The sequence below is a fragment of the Rhinolophus hipposideros genome, assembly GCF_964194185.1.
Source record: "Rhinolophus hipposideros genome assembly, chromosome: 9".
NCBI classification, from domain to species: domain Eukaryota; kingdom Metazoa; phylum Chordata; class Mammalia; order Chiroptera; family Rhinolophidae; genus Rhinolophus; species Rhinolophus hipposideros.
The window spans coordinates 67,215,468-67,231,853 of NC_138055.1; the positions used below are offsets into that span (position 1 = coordinate 67,215,468).

Below are 16,386 nucleotides of genomic sequence, written 5' to 3' on the forward strand. Positions count from 1 at the left end.
TCCCATTAATTGCAATTTAATGTTTTGTAGACTGGCATTGTGAAAAAAATTAACAGAATGACTTACTGTGCCAAATTTGATTTGTTCTTACCTGTTTGTAAACAGTCTTGCCTTCATAAACTACACAAGAAGAATCTGGCGTATCTGAACATTCACATGTCTTGTAATTGTTTTGAAAATTATTACCCCAGTCAGCAGCTCCATTGACCAAACCACAGCATTTAAACTGTTTGATGAAAAATAGATACAAAAAGCAGTCACTAAAGAAGATAAAAACACTGTCAATACATTGAATCATATTCTTCTGAAACCATTATTAAGATGTTTCTTATACTAAAATATTGTGTAAGTTACCTCACCTACGTCTCTGAATGTAGAAGCAAAAATGACAGAATTTTCCTTTTTGGTCTTAATATTAAGCAAGGAAAAATGAGTTACAGATGCAAAAGTTTGATGAACTTGGAAAGAAGATAAAAAACTCACCTTCCAGTTTTTCAAAACAAAAAGAGAGGCAAAATCAGATTTACATACCCTAGATTTTTGGAAAGAAGCTTCCCAAGAGGTCCTGAAAGAGTCAAGATCTCTTTAAAGAACTTTTGCTCAAAGGAAATGAGAGGTTTTAAAAAATGAAATTTCCATCTCATGATCTTTGATCACTTTTGGAAGCTAGGAGGGAAGGGATAAGAGGCCTCTTCAAGGCCAAAGAAAATGCTCAGCGCACCTCTCATCAGATTACATTTTACATGGACATCTGTACAAGAGGGAAAGGGGTACAAATGAGAGACAAAACTCTTCAAATATGTCAGAAAGATTAAGGCTCAGAACAAACCGAAACATGGGGAAACACTATGGGAATTTGTGGTCATGTTTGGCGAACAAAAAGAAGGAAATGATAAGCCCAATGACTCAGTCAGTGTACATATTATTAGATAAAAGAGAGAAGTAATTATTCTTCATCTTGTCCTGTTTGCTCCATTAAGGAGAAAACTCGTCATGGAGAGAGGTAGACAAAAATTGCTGAAGCAAATGAAACCCAGACTGGGTGGTTTTCCAGGCTCAGATATATTGTAATGCCAGGATATTGGAAGAACTTTCACTTACTGGCTGGGTGACCACATAGCCCATGTTACTTAAACCTCTCTGTGCCACAGCTTCTTCATCTGTAAAATACAGATAATAATAGTTGCTAGTAATAGTATTAATTTGTAGATTTGTTGTGAAGATAATAATGTGAAAATCTAAGTGAAGATATGAAGTGCTTAGCCCAATGCCTGGCTTGAAGAAAGCACTCGATATGTGTTAACTATTATTGTTGTTTTTGCTTTGTGGTTATTTCCATTATGTTCTCACTGCACATGATCTGTTCAACATTGACAGCAATGATTTAGATAAAGATATGGAAAGTATCTTTTCAACTCTGTAGCTGATTAGAGCTGGGAGTGATGATTAATACATTGGAGAATAGAACTGAGCTCCAAAGATGTTTCAAACCATGGACTTAAACTAACAAGTTTAACTGATACACTTTGGCTCAAAGACTTCATTGCACAAATACATGACTCCATGGGCATTCATACGACAAAGAGCTGGAGATTGCAGTTGGTCCCAAGGTCAATCAATATTAGCAAAGAAAGCAATCTTGAAATGAGCTCCTTTCCTGTTCTCATGGTAGACATGATTAATCGTTCACCCTTTCCGAGTAAATAATCTTGAATAGTATTAATTGATACAGATATTCCCGACGGAAAGGGATATAAGTCCCACTATGTGCAGTCACATATCAGTCCATATTTGTAATACAATATACCTCAGGATTTCTTAGGGAGGCATAGAGGCCTACACACAGAAGACAGAGTAGGAGTTATTATAGAAAGGCTGAACTTGGCATGATATCTGGTCACCAGATCAGATGTGGGAGCAGTTGGGGAAGAAGTCGGTCAGGACTTGTTGAAAGAGTTATAACAGATGAATGAACAAGGCACTACGCAGGGAATGAGACAATAACCTCTGACAAACAGTCATCACCAAGAATCCAAGAGGGGCACATTCCATTATTATGTTAGCAGAGAATTTGTATGGGAATTCCCTGAAATACAAAGCAAAAGCCACTTAATATCTATACCTTCTGTCCATGTGTAGTGGGCCCCAGATCAACCAGCCAGAGTTTGAGTTAGGATGTTTTTCCAAAGAAGCATTACAGATGGATGGATAGAAGGAAGGAAGGAAGGAAGAAAGGGAAAAAAGCAGGGAGGGAGAAAGGGAGGGAGGGAAGAAGGGAAAGAGGGAGGGAGTCCTGGTGGATAAGAGAAAAAAAAACTTAGACTGTACAATAGAAAAGAACTAAGGGGTCCTGTGAACACAAGTAGCTTCAGGCACAGGATTAGTGTATAAGAATGAAAACAATTCAGAATTGTGCTACAACAAGCAGAACGTTTATATCCTCACGGTTGGCACTGAGAGCTTGGATGCCAGGGACACTGTGCAGCAAGTATGACTCAGGACACAACCCAGAGACCCAGTGATTACCTGTAGTACCTTTTGTTCCAGGACAATTACCAGGGAGAACCAAGGATGCTCAGTCCCACCCAGAGAAGGAACTGAGTTGCCTAAATTCTTCCTGCTTTAAACTTGGATTAATCCACGATTAGAGTGGGAATGATCCAGAGGGGAGAGGATCAAGGGATGCAGCTATAGGAGAACTAGGAAAAGCACAACACAGAGAAACTTAAGCAGGGACTGACTCATATCAGGTTTTGGCTCTTGGAGATGATACTTCAGGCAGAATTTTTACAAGTTGACGTCTATCCAAATGGGAACTGGGGCATGCTTTGGAAAAATATCATCTGATAAATAGCTCAAGGAAGGATGTTTGAAATTGAACAGCAAAGCTTTTAGAAGTCACACGATAGCCATTTTCAAAGAAAAGGTTGCAGTGCATAGACCCATCTGTAGATTTTCTTTTTCCTCTGAAACTCTAGAAGGAAGAACTAGGACTAAATGATGTAAAATCTAGGGAGGCAGTTTTCGTTTCAAATTAAGAAAGAACACACTAATCATCAGACTTGGATATAAGTGGGATGGGGTAGGATGGACAAAAATTGGTAAACTGTCAGCTCTTCAATATTTAATCGGAGGGTGGATGAACATAAACATAAAATACTTCAGTCAATGAGAAGTCAGGGTAATGTTCTGTAAAATCCAGTTCTCCTCTAAGATTCTGCGAGTTTCTACGACACATGTGAAATGAATGCTACATGTAGTTAATATGATGAGAATTACAAGTAAAGAAGGTATGGTTGGAATGATTTTCACAGAGTTAAGCAATATTATTTCAGTCAAGCGTTAAAGTACATGTAGTATTTGAAAAGAAAGAGAAAAGTAGTAAGCATCCAAAGATGGGGAATGATGCAAAGGCAGAAAGGCAGGGATCCTGGGTAGACAAACCTAGCTGGACTAGTGTTTTCATTATGAAGCAGTGTTTCACAAAATTAAAATATTAGGTAGGAGCCAGATAGTAGAATACCTTCAATGGTTGCCCAAGTGGTGACTTTACTCTAAAGATAGCAAAGCAGCCTAAATAAATACATAAGCAAACTAACTACAAACTGGGGGGCGAGGGGTTAGTGTATTGATTAAAGAAAATTAATTAGTCAGACAGACCTGGGTTAAAATTCCAACCCCATCACTTGTCAGCTGTCAGACCTCTCCCAGCCCTAAGCTCCTCATCTGTCAAATAGGAATAATGAGGATAATTGTAGTATCCACTTCACAGTGTTGTGAGAATTAAATGAGCTATTCAAGGTAAAGCCTGGTGCATAGTAAGTAGTAATAAATGATAGCTATAATTATTTTTATGAGGAGGGGGCATGGAGTGAGAGAGAGGGATTCTCTCCAAACACCCCAAACATACTATCTTTCTAAAAGGTAAACATTCAAACAATTATTGATTTGGCCCAAATGAGGCTCAATCTGTCATAAAACATATCTTCTTAATCTCTGTCATTCTAAACTGCTTTAGAACTTCACAAGATGCTGAGGGAAAAGTAGAAAGATTCGTGGATTTTTCTTAATGCACGGTGACAAAAATCATCAGTCAAAATCTGCAAAATGGAGAGATTATTTTTAATCTGTAAGGAATCTGCCTGTTAAAAATTAAGTAAACCCAGAAGAACTATTCCCAACTCCCCAAATAACCTACAAATTCTAATTACCTCTTCTTGAAATTTAGACAGGGCTTTCTGGAATGATTTTGCATTATCATCAGTTCCGCTCAAGAGCTCTACGTTTTCATGAAGAGTCGTATTCATAATTTGTTCAAACTGAAAATTAAAAAAAATATTGTTAAATTATTCAAGCCACAAGGTAGTATTTTTATTTTTCAGACTTTTCCAAAATTATCAAATATCATATTTGTACACACCTCAGATTTGAAAGAAGCTCCTAGGATACCTGCTGCCACCTGCACGATCAGGATCAAAAGCAAGCCTATGAAAAACTGAAAAAAAGGAAAAGGCATGTGTATTATTCCCAGTTCATTCAATAACACATCGGGACGTTTTGACATGGTCCTTCTTTCTGCAGTCTGGGTCATATTACAGTTTGACCCACCCTTTCTTTCGTCCACCTTTTGCTTTAAGAAGCAAATTTTGGGACCATTACTACTCAGGAACATTTGCTCCAAATACTGACCATAGAAAGCGGTTAACACGAAAATTTATTCATGAAATTGTAGGCATCAGTATGATGTCGAATGGGGGAAAGTTTTAAAACTTAGATAAAATTATTTGAATATTATCTTTCTCCTCATTCTTCATCAAACACAAAGTTCAAAACAAACTTCAGAACTGACTACAAAATGTTTCTACCACTATCAAAATCACCTGGGCCTTGTTATAAATGTAGTCCTGAAACCTGCCTCAGATCTGTTGAATCATAACTTTGGAGAATACAGCCCACAAATTAATTATTTTTTAAAACAAGCTCCTCGTGTAATTAAATTCCTCAAATTGCAAATGAGGCCTTATTAAATAAAAAAATCAACCACTATGCATGTTATGGAGTCTCATTAAATCTCTTTCTCTACCTTCCCTCATAATAAACAATTAAAAAATGTTTTTTCAGGACTGACACAATACTTATTTTATGAGAGACACAAGTTTAGAGGAGCTCTGGTAAACTCTTATGTCAGATTTATATCTAATCAATATTTGATGATTTTTCTAATATTTTTTCTATATCCATTTATTATTTTCTACTGTGTATTTTAAAACTGAAGTCTGTGGGTTATCCTAAATGAATCCATCCTTCTTGAAGCTTTCTAAGTGACAGACATGATTATCTCACTATCTTACAATTATTTTAGCATGGAATATGATTTTGCCAGAGTCCACACTCAGACTCATCTCCCATTATTTACCGAAAATAGCTTCTGCCACTCTCTAGCCATACCCAAGGCTTTGTGGTCCGCACAAAAGGCCAGTTGTTTTGCCTCCGCTGGAAAGCTCTTTACAACCTCACCTGTACAAATACCATATTCACTTCTGGCTTCTGCTTTGAAAGTTCCCTCCTATAACCTTGCCCTTTTCTTCTTGGGCCACTCCCATTGTAGCTAATTTTTTACTTGTCCATCTTCCCTAATGGGTTCTAATTTCCTTAATGGCAGTGCATCATTTAGCATAGTATCTGGCACATAGTACTGGCAGGTACTCAGTAATAATGAACAAATGAAGACTAAATTTGTCTTCTCTCGGGGTGCCCTTTAACCTAAACATATTAGCTACCACAATCAAACCCTCTAAACAGAAGTTAGTGTTAGAGTTCCATCAATCTTGGCAAGTCCTTTTGACAGACATCAGGGATGGGAGATAATCCTCAGAAGTGTGAAGGTTGGGATTTGTCTGGAGCACTCACCAAAAGAAGCATGCAGCGGCTCTCTTTCACGGCACCACAGCACCCGAGGAAACCCAGAATCATGATGGTAGCACCCACAGCAATCAAGATATTCACAGCAACATAGGGGTTAACGCCCGAGTCTCCATTGGTGAAAAGCTGAAAATAAAAAAGAGAAATCAGAAATTTCCTCTCCTTGATGTTTTTTTATTCACCAAAAATCCACTGGGTACCTACTATGTGTCAGGCCCTGTTCTTGGGCCTTGGCATATTTCAGTGATCTATACTGAGGGCAAAAATCCCTGCCCTCAAAGAGCTTACATTCTATTGAGGTGTTACTTGTCTGAATAATGTTTCCAACATTGTATTTTTCTAAGCTGATATATTGGATATTGTTGGATGGAAGCAATGCAATAGGCTTTTAAAACACCAGTTAGTTTAAATTTAGAAGGAACAGCATAAAAACCACAATGAGATACCACCCCAGTCAAAATGGCTATCATCAATAAATCAACAAACAACAAGTGCTGGCGAGGATGTTTAGAAAAGGGAACCCTCATGCACTATTGGTGGGATTGCAGTTTGGTGCAGCCACTATGGAAAACAGTATGGAGGTATCTCAAAAATATGAAAATGGAACTACCTTCTGATCCAGCAATTCCACTCCTAGGTATCTATCCGGAGAAATCCAAAACTAATTAAAAAAAAATTATGCACTCCTATGTTTATTGCAGCACTATACACAATAGCCAAGATATGGAAACAACCAAAATGCCCATCAGTAGACGACTGGATTAAGAAACTGTGGTACATTTATACAATGGAGTATTACGCAGCCATAAAGAAGAATGAAACCCTACTATTTGAAACAATAAGGATGGACCTAGAGAACATTATGTTAAGTGAAATAAGTCAGACAGAGAAAGACAAATACCATGTGATCTCACTTATATGTGGAATCTAAAGAAAAGAATAAATGAATGAACTAATCAGAAACAGCCTCAGAAACAGAGGGAAAACTGAGGATTGCTAGATGGGGGGGTGGGGATAAGGGGGAAGGTGAGGGGATTAGAAAGCATGGTCGGTAACCACAAGATTGCCACAGGGATACAAAAGTCAATTTGGGGAATGTAATCAATGACGTTGTAAACATTTTGTAGGGTATCCGATGGACACTTATCTCATTAGGGAGACCACCTCAGGGATGATGTAGATGCCTGATCACTGCACTGTACACCTGAAGCTGAAGCTGAACAATAATGAATGTCAACTACAATTTTGTATAAATATATATATATATAGTTACAGGAAGTGGAGTACAGCAGTAGGAATAGAGACTGTAAATGTAATAGTTGTGTGTGACGTCAGAGGGGTAGTGGATGGGGGGAGGGGTATTATCACTGTGTGAGGGATATAAATGATAAGTGTCTAACTATTACATTGTTCTGTGCACCTGAAACTAATTTTAAAAATGTTTAAAAAAAGATGTTAAAAAAAAGAAGGAACAGCTGCTTTCACCCATGACATCCTCTTTGGTTTGCATATTTTGTGTTTTATACATAAGAATAGCATGGTAAAGCATGCGTTTTTATAGCAATTAAATTAATTAAATTATAAAGCCCAAGTTCCTCAAACTACTGATAGACCCAATAATATGAATGAATATCAAAAACATTATGGTGAGCTAAATAAGCCATATTCAAAATAGTGATTACTGTACGATTTCATTTACATGACAATCAAGAATAGGTAAATCTAAGCTATGATGATAAAATCGGAACAGCTCTTGATTTTGAGCTGGGTGTTAAGGAAAGAAGGAACTGACTACAAAGGGATATGAGGGAACTTTTATGGGTTAATAAAATGCTTTTAATGTTGATTATAATAGTAACTTCACAGGTCTATACATTTGCCAAAACAAAAAATTTAAACTAAGGAAAAAATATTTTCTAGTGTCTGATATTCCTTATCAATTCTATCTCCTTGTTCCCCAAAGGTATAGTCCATAGAGTCTTTCAGAAACTCTTTATTTTGCCTGACTGTTAAGTAGTGGGATATTCAGGCAAAAACCCTAGGGCCCTATGTGGTGGGTTGAGCTACCAACTTCCATAATTCAATTCTTCTTCCCCACACACATATGCTTCTTCATCACCTTCATAACAGGTAGCCTCAGTCTACCCTTTGTCCTCTAAAACCTCCAGAAGTAAATTATGATGAAAAAGTGAATTTTTGTACCTGTGTTATACAGGAGTGACATTATACATATATATATATATATATATATATATATATATATATATATATATACACACATATATATATGTGTGTGTGTGTATATGTATATATGTATATGTGTATATATACATATATACATATATACACACATATATACACACATATATATACATATATATACACAGACACACACACATATATGGGTATATATATATATCCATCTTTCTTTTATTACTTCTATCTACTGGGCTATTTCTAGGTAGAACAACTGATTCTTAGACTAATTCAGAGACTCTGCCTCCTAGAATCTACTAACAGCAGGTAGGTCAGCTCCCTTAACAGGAAATAAAACAAAACAAAACACTACTATGAATGATCTTTACATTTTAAAAGATTTCTTTTTAAACCATCTCATAGCCTAGAGGAAACTTTTATTCAACAATCAGTAGGAAGGAATGTGGGAAAGTTGTCAAAACATTAATACAAAAATCTATATTCCAATCCGGGTCCTAGATATAACTAAGTTTCTACCCCTGGAACAGTCAACTAACCCTGCTGGGCCCCAGTTTCCCATTTATAAAGAGAATTGGGTCAGCCTCTGTGATATCTAAGGCCTCCTTTGTCTCTAAGAGTCTATGCTTACAGATAATGTTTCAATTTACATATTTGGAAACCTTTCCATTTACATATGTCCTAAAGATATTTTTGTTTCTTTTTCATGTTTTATGTTTGATTTTGGTTCGTTTGCTTAAGATTGGAGCTAAGAAATCAGTTTTGTTAATATACAGGTATGGCATCTGGGTCAAAACAGAAAATGACAAAAAAACAAAAACACAAAAAACAGCTTTCGGAAACCCACTCACCATCAAATACTACTTTACTAGAATGTGTGGCCAGTGCAGGCAAACCCTAAGGCATCGGAGAGGGTTGAAGCCTCACTGAGTTATCAGAACTTTGCTAGATAGCCAAGGCAGAGAAATAATAGGTCAGACATCTGCAAGTGATACCTGAAGGATACAGCCAGCACTTATTCAGCAGGTAATGGAACACTTCTATAGCCTGTTCTGGGCAGGTGACCTATGGCCAAAGACTGGCCAGAAAGCAGTATGCTGGCTGCCTGAGAATCAGTGTTCCAAGTTCAGCCCAACAAGTGGCTATTCTTATTCAGGGAAGACGTAGAAATCTGAGTTCAGGTGTTTGCTCCAGGAGAGGGAGAGCAGTGTTAAAAGCTGTCTAGATGAACAGTGTCTGAGTATCTCTTAGGACAAGGGGAGAATTTCTAAAGGAAAAGGAATGGCGGAACCTGGAAGAAAAGGGCTCGAGATCCTCTTTGGATTCTAAGGGATCTCATGGGACAAGATCCACGACATAGCTATCCATGGGCTTTGCCTCACCAGGAGACACGTCAGTACAAAGAGTTAGGCACAAAAACCTCCCTGACACCCTTCTTGTCTGTGTTTATGCTCATGTTTCTCCTTCTAAAATTGCTACCTCTGTTTTCCACCAGTAAAATTCAGTTCTTTGCACAGTCTGGAATCTTTGTCACTGACTTCAGATAAAATAGAAATCAAGCCAATTCACAGAAGTCCAGCTGATTTAATGTTGGCCTGGCAGATACTGACTTTTGTTCAGGGTTAGAGGCTCACAGAGCTCAATGGTCAAAATGTAACTGAAGATGCTGTCTAGTTCTGGTCATTCATTCTTATGCCCAGATGTGGAGAAATACACTCTCAAGGACTACAGTGCTCCTTTAATACATTCAGTCTGTGTAATTTTTTAACAGACTAAACAGAAAATTTGTTTACCAGAGGCACTGGGGGAAAATAAAATGTTCTCATATCAAAGAGAAATAAAATAAAATAATAAAATAAATAAATAAAATAATGAAATAAAATACAGGCTGTACACACATCTTAAAAAGGTCAAAGCACCCTCTAACTAGGTGGCTGTTAATCTCTGTGCTTAATTTGACTCCCAAAGTCAGACATCAGTTTCCAGATAACAGAGATCCTGCACATCGTCAAACACCCTTAACAGGCTGAAATTCCAGAGTCCAAGGCCATCAGGAAGTCACATTACATTTATCAAATATAAAACAATAAATGAAATCTTGATGGACTAGGATGTTATCAACTAGTGGCCACACCTGTCCCCCACACAATTTTTTCAACATGATGAGACACAGAATGAGCATGCAACTAATTCCCACTGTGATTCTCTGGGTTCTCTAATGATAGAAAGCAAATTTTAAAGGAAAAGAGAGAGGGAAGGAGAGAAGCAGGGAAGGAGGTCACCCGTTTTAGGAAAGGAATCACAACAAACGGTAATTTGCTTTTAATCTTTCCTTCAACAAGGCTACGTCCAAAGGCATTTAGCTGCACCATGGTATAATAATTTTATACCTTCATTTTACATAACTTATATCAATAATTTTATACAATAAGTTGGCATGACCTTAATTGCCAACTTAATAATTATTGAATAAAAATCAGCATTCCTCTTAGAGAGGGAAACTTTTGGGGAAACTACTTTGAAGAGGCCCTAGCAGTAGAAGATGTGATCCTGAGTAGTGGCAAGAGCCGCAACAACAGACCAAGAAAACTGCCTTGCATATGCTAAGAATAATAATTTGAAAGGCGGAGTGCCCCTGAGAAGAAGGGAGAGAGAAGAAGAAGCAAGGAAACCAGGAAATGGTGACAGGCATGATGTGGGGTAAAACTAATAGAACAACCCCCCCACACCTTCACCCATTTTCCCACACACATACTTTGCCCACGTTTGCACCGCTGGCATGGAACAGAAACAGCATATGTGGGATCCAAAGTCTGGAGCCAGAATTCACTATATGAACTAAACTTCCTCTAGACCTGTGGAAATCTGGGGAAGAGCTTTGCCACAGAGCAAGGCAGGGTGTGTGCTGAGAGTAAGGGGACGATGCCAAGCCAAGTGTGACCAGCCTCTTACTGTTATAAGGTGTTACCCTCATTTCCAGTTGACATAGGCAATTACAAACTATCTTTGTACTTTGTTGCCTTTAAAACTCAGATTCAAATTCTTCTCCAAGAAAACTTCTCATCTTCGTTCCTTTTGGACCACCATCCCACCTTGGGACAAGCCAAATTATTGTCAACACCTTACACTACAAAAATTTTTCTTGATGGGAAGGAAAGGTGGTCTATATCCTCCAGCTACACTTATGGCTTGCCTTTAGCAAATAACAAAGGAGGTTCTAATCTCCACTTTGGCCCCCTCCTGCCTCCACTTCCATTGCAATCATCCTATTTTTGGAATAACACCTTCTCCATTCTCCAGAAGGATTGATTCATGCCTAGCACAGTGTCAGGCACATAGTAGATAATTTTGATTAATTAAATTGAATTAAATTATAAAATCACATATGCAAACGATTACAGGAGGCAGTTAAGGAAAATGCTATAAAAATCATCATCATTATCATCATAATCATCACTGTCATTGCTTTGATCGTTATAAGAGAAATGAAACTACTCTAGGAACAGAGAAGTTTGTATTTATTTACTTACCTGTTGATCATCTTTGCTTACTCTTATCCAAATTGCTACTGCCAGGATCAAGATACCACAAAGCTGCAGGGAAAAAAATACAAATATATATAAAGTACAATTTAGATAAACTGCAACTCTAATTCCACATACCTTTAGCCGTCTGGTTACAATGGTTTATCATTAATCACACCATTACAACCTAAAAGATATAAATGAGGTACATTCGTGTGCAGATAACTGCTAAAACTTTCCACTGTAATTGGCAAATTCACTACGAATAATCTGTTTCCCATCCAGTCTATTCATAGGTGTAGGACAAGAAGTTATCTCCAGCACGGGGGAGGGGAAAGATGATTTTCCATGTTTCAATTCTAAATCTGTGTGTTTACTAGATTTTAACATACAAAAGATAAGTCACAACAGTTTAAAGACAAAATATCCTTGTTAGGCCCCTGGGCTTGTCTCTGAGAAGCTGATTAGACCAAAAGAAAGGGAATAACTGACTAATTACCAAACATTCCTTCAAGATTCAAGAAGCAAGAAATTGGGAAAGATAGGGGAAAAGTAGAATATTTGACAAAATTTGCAGTTAAGCAACGAGGGTTTATAACACTTTTTATACCCAAATAAGCTCTTTTAAAATAAGCTCTTTTAGGTAGTAAAAGAGAGAGAAGAGGAACAATGAGGAACAGTACTTAAAGTCTTAAATTCCTTTAATGACTTTACCAGATTATTTCATTTGGACCAAGGCCAATACATAAAATGTGAAACACATTTTACTTTCATGTAAGTAAAACCCTTGTCTTTTACAATTTTTTTCTTTAAAGATATATATGTTGTGGCCTCAAAAAAAAAAAAAAATCAACGATCTAGTATTAGACAGAGATGTTGAAAACAAGTTTGGTAACATACCAAACCCAGCAGGCCTTGGAGGACTTTCTAGACTATTCTGGCCTTATGGTGCTCTGACAGAGAAATGCCTGAGACTTCCAAAGCCCAGTGACCTGGGAGCATCATTGCTTTCATACATGGTTGAGCCATCTGTCTAGAATCCCAAAACATCAGGTTCACTTTTAATGGTTTCTCATTAAGTGTGCCATGGAAGTAGAGTCAAGGGCTTTGTTAAGGAATGGGGAGTCCCAGGAGTAGCTAAATAACCAGAGGATCTGCGTTCCCTAAAAGATCTCAAAAATCATCCTGGTTCAAACCCTTCATCTCAGATGAAGAAACTAGAACCCTGAGCGAACAGTCACATTGTGAAAAGCCAACACAACTCCTGTGCAGTGGAAAACCAAAGCTCTTTATCAAATAAATAACCTATACAATTTAATTATCTTACAGGCAAGTACATGCACACACTATAAAATACAAACCACTGAAAAAAAACAACTGTAGAGCCTGACATCACATCTTATTTCTTCTCCCCATTTTGACTAATTCCAATTTCATTTGCAGATGAAGATAAATACTCATTTTAACAGTTCTTTGTTAATAAGTCTATAAAAATTTGTGTCAAATGATAATAAGACTCTGGGATTTTTCAGTAATTTTATAGCAGCTGGATTTTTTGTTTTTTATTTGTTCACTAATATCTTCTTTCTTTTTCTTCTCCTTTCATAAGGTTTACATTGATTATCTTAATAGTCGCTCTGGCTTTTAGTTTTAACTGAAAATAATATAATTATCTAAATAGGTATTATGATTATCACCCTTATCTGATATTTATTGATGAAACTATAGAAAAAAACTTGAAGAACTCTTAGAGACTAAGTATAATTTTGTTTAAACCCTTAACTTTTTTTTGTTGTTTCTGGGTGACTTTTTAGTTCACTTCTTCAATGTATTTAGACGTCAAATTATTCAGAGATCTTAGGAAATCAACCATATTTTCCCCTTAAATAATAACTTTTAGTCTTCTCAGCCATTGAAAGTTATCTGTAACATTAATATTTAAAAGAATGAGTATCAAAACAACGAGATACCACCACACACCTATTAGAATGGCCAAAACCTGGGACACTGACAACACCAAATGTTGGCAAGGAAGTGGTGCAACAGGAACTCTCATTCATTGCTGGTGAGATACAACATGGTACAGCCACCCAGGAAGAGTTTGGCGGTTTCCCACATACTAAACATAGTCTTACTGTATGATTCAGCAACAGAGCTCCTTGGTATTTACCCAAAGGAGTTGAGATTTACATCCACACAAAAACTTGCAGGAGGATTTTTACAGCAGCTTTATTCTTAATTGCCAAAACATGGAAGCAACCAAGATGTCCTTCAGTAGGTAGATGGATAAATAAACTGGTACATTCAGACAATGGAATATTATTCAGGGCTAAAAAGAAATGAGCTATCAAGCCATGAAAGGATATAAAGGAACATTAAATGTATATTGCTAAGTTAAAGAAGTCACTCTGAAAATGCTACATACTGTTTAATTCCAACTATGTGACATTCTGGAAAAAGCAAAACTATGGAGTCTATAAAAAGATCAGGGATGGCTGGAGGGGTTATGAAATGAATACGCAGAGCACAGAGGATTTTTAGGGCAGTGAAAATAGTCTGTATAAGACTATAATGATGGAGACATACCAATGTAATTACACATTTGTCCAAACTCACAGAATGTACAACACCAAGAATGAATCCTAATGTAAACTGGTCTCTGGGTGATTATGATGTCAATATAGGTTTATCAACTGTAACAACTGTACCGCTTTTGGTGAGTGATATTGATGATGGGGGGTGCCAGGCATGTATGGGGGCCAGGGATATATGGGAAATCTCTGTACCTTCCTCTCACTTTTGCTGTGAACCTAAAACCACTCTAACAAATTAAAGTATTTTAAGAAAGAAAACGTATTTAATTATTTCAGAAGTCAACAATATTTTGCCCAACTTCAGTCTTTACAATTAGATAAATTTTCTTAGGGATTTTGAAGTTGGCCAAACTATCATTTCCATCCCTATTTCTATCTTTTCTTCAAACTGCATCTTAAAAACAAAAAGAAATAAATGTTTAAAATATACCATCCTCATCTTATTGAAGAAATTCACATGTAAAAATCAGAGTGTCTTAATAACATGAAATCATTCATAAATTTGTTGAATGACTTTAAAAGTAAATTGATTTTCTGTCAAGAACAATCATTCTAGAGCCATGATTGATGCTAACCTATTTTATCCCAATTGTTAGAGGACTGGCTATCATAATGGTTCTTTGAGCCTTTTTACAGTTTGGCTTTAAGGGTTTGTTCCTTGATCTTTGTATATGGTTTTAAATAATTGGGAGTATAAATTAAGAAATATGTCTAGCTCTGTCCTTTCTTGTTGATAAGGTTCTAAAAGGAAATGGGTTGATATTGGGCCCCCAGGTCAGCCCACTGTGGGTGGACACTGCAGAATTAACAAGGCCTACTTCTACCCCAACCTCCACTCTTCAGTGAGTCATTGTGTTTGTCTCTCAGCTCTCAGGCAACATCTTTCTTCTACGGAATTAGGATGCAGTTGGTCTGAGCCAGCACTCTAAGAAATTAGGCAATTTTTGCTTATGATGTTTGCTTATGAGTAATTGGTGGACTGAATTTTAACCCTCTTAAATGCACATGTTGAAGCCCTAACTCACAATGTGGGTTGGGATTTCCAGTCTCTGTTCTATCATCTTCTTTCACATCTTTTATCTCTTTTTTATTTTCCTCTGGGAGAGCTTCTCAATTTGGGATTCTTAACCACTGTCTCCTTGTAATGATTTCTAGAGTGGATTTTAATTCTATCATTGTGTTTCCGGTTTACTGGAAGTGCTTCTTTATTTTATTTTGAGGTAGGGCTTTTAGGAGGTAATCAAAGTTAAATGAGATCATGAGGAAGGGATCCTACTCTGATATGACTGGTGACCTTATAACAAGAGGAAGAGCTAGAGAGAGATCTTTCTTTTACTATGGACACACGCAAGGAGGAAAGACCAGGTGAGGGCACAGCAAAAAGGCAGCCGTTAGCAAGCCAGAAAGAGAGGACTCACCAGAAACCAAATTAGCTGGTACCTTAATCTTGGACTTCCAGCCTCCAGAACTGTGAGAAAATAAATTTCTGTTGTTTAACCCACCAAGTTTACGGTATTTTGTTATGCAGCCCAAGCAGACTAAGAAAGGGCAGGAAGAAAATGGGAAGCACCATCCAGGACACAAATAAATGGTGTAGAACAAGCTGATTTGTCCTCTTCTCTGATATACAAGTAGTGACCTTCAATAAACCCTACTCCCTCTCAATTCTATCCTTTGATTTGGGTGTTTATCAAAGTATTTTTGGAGAGTGTTGAAAATGGAAGAAAGTGCAGAGTGTTATGCTGGGAGGAAGAATGTACTATGAGCTATATCATTATTGGTCCAAAATAGACACTCGTTAGATAAACTTAAAGGAAACCTTCCTATGCTGATCCAGAGAGGTTACAAAAGAGCAAGAAAATATCCAAATGGATAACTAGAAGATTTGCTTCTACAATAACCCCAGATCACTAGAGGCCATGAGCACAGGGGCAAGGGTCTTGACAGCCCTTACATTTTCCGACAGTACTGCTGTTGTTAGTTTTCAAGTTTCCTCTTTTATTAAATACGTATTAAAAGTCCCGTTTAATTGCACTGTGGTAAGAAAATGCAGACTGTGAAATCATTGCTTGTGAGAATTTTTTTACGTTAATTTGATCATTGTTTTTGTTCCATTTATTTTGTCCTCTTCT

General features: G+C 37.1%; 1 protein-coding gene across 6 annotated transcripts in view; it reads right to left on the reverse strand.

The window, feature by feature from the left end:
* Positions 1-16,386, reverse strand: part of TSPAN8 (tetraspanin 8) — a 234,628-nt gene that overhangs the window by 13,749 nt on the left and 204,493 nt on the right. For all 6 annotated transcript variants that reach the window (XM_081059239.1, XM_081059236.1, XM_081059235.1 and 3 more), the window contains 5 exons: positions 11,667-11,729; positions 5,911-6,048; positions 4,421-4,495; positions 4,212-4,319; positions 92-226 (listed from right to left, as the gene is read on the reverse strand). In XM_081059239.1, coding sequence (XP_080915365.1) covers positions 92-226; positions 4,212-4,319; positions 4,421-4,495; positions 5,911-6,048; positions 11,667-11,729 — 519 coding nt within the window. The remainder of the gene's footprint in view (positions 1-91; positions 227-4,211; positions 4,320-4,420; positions 4,496-5,910; positions 6,049-11,666; positions 11,730-16,386) is intronic.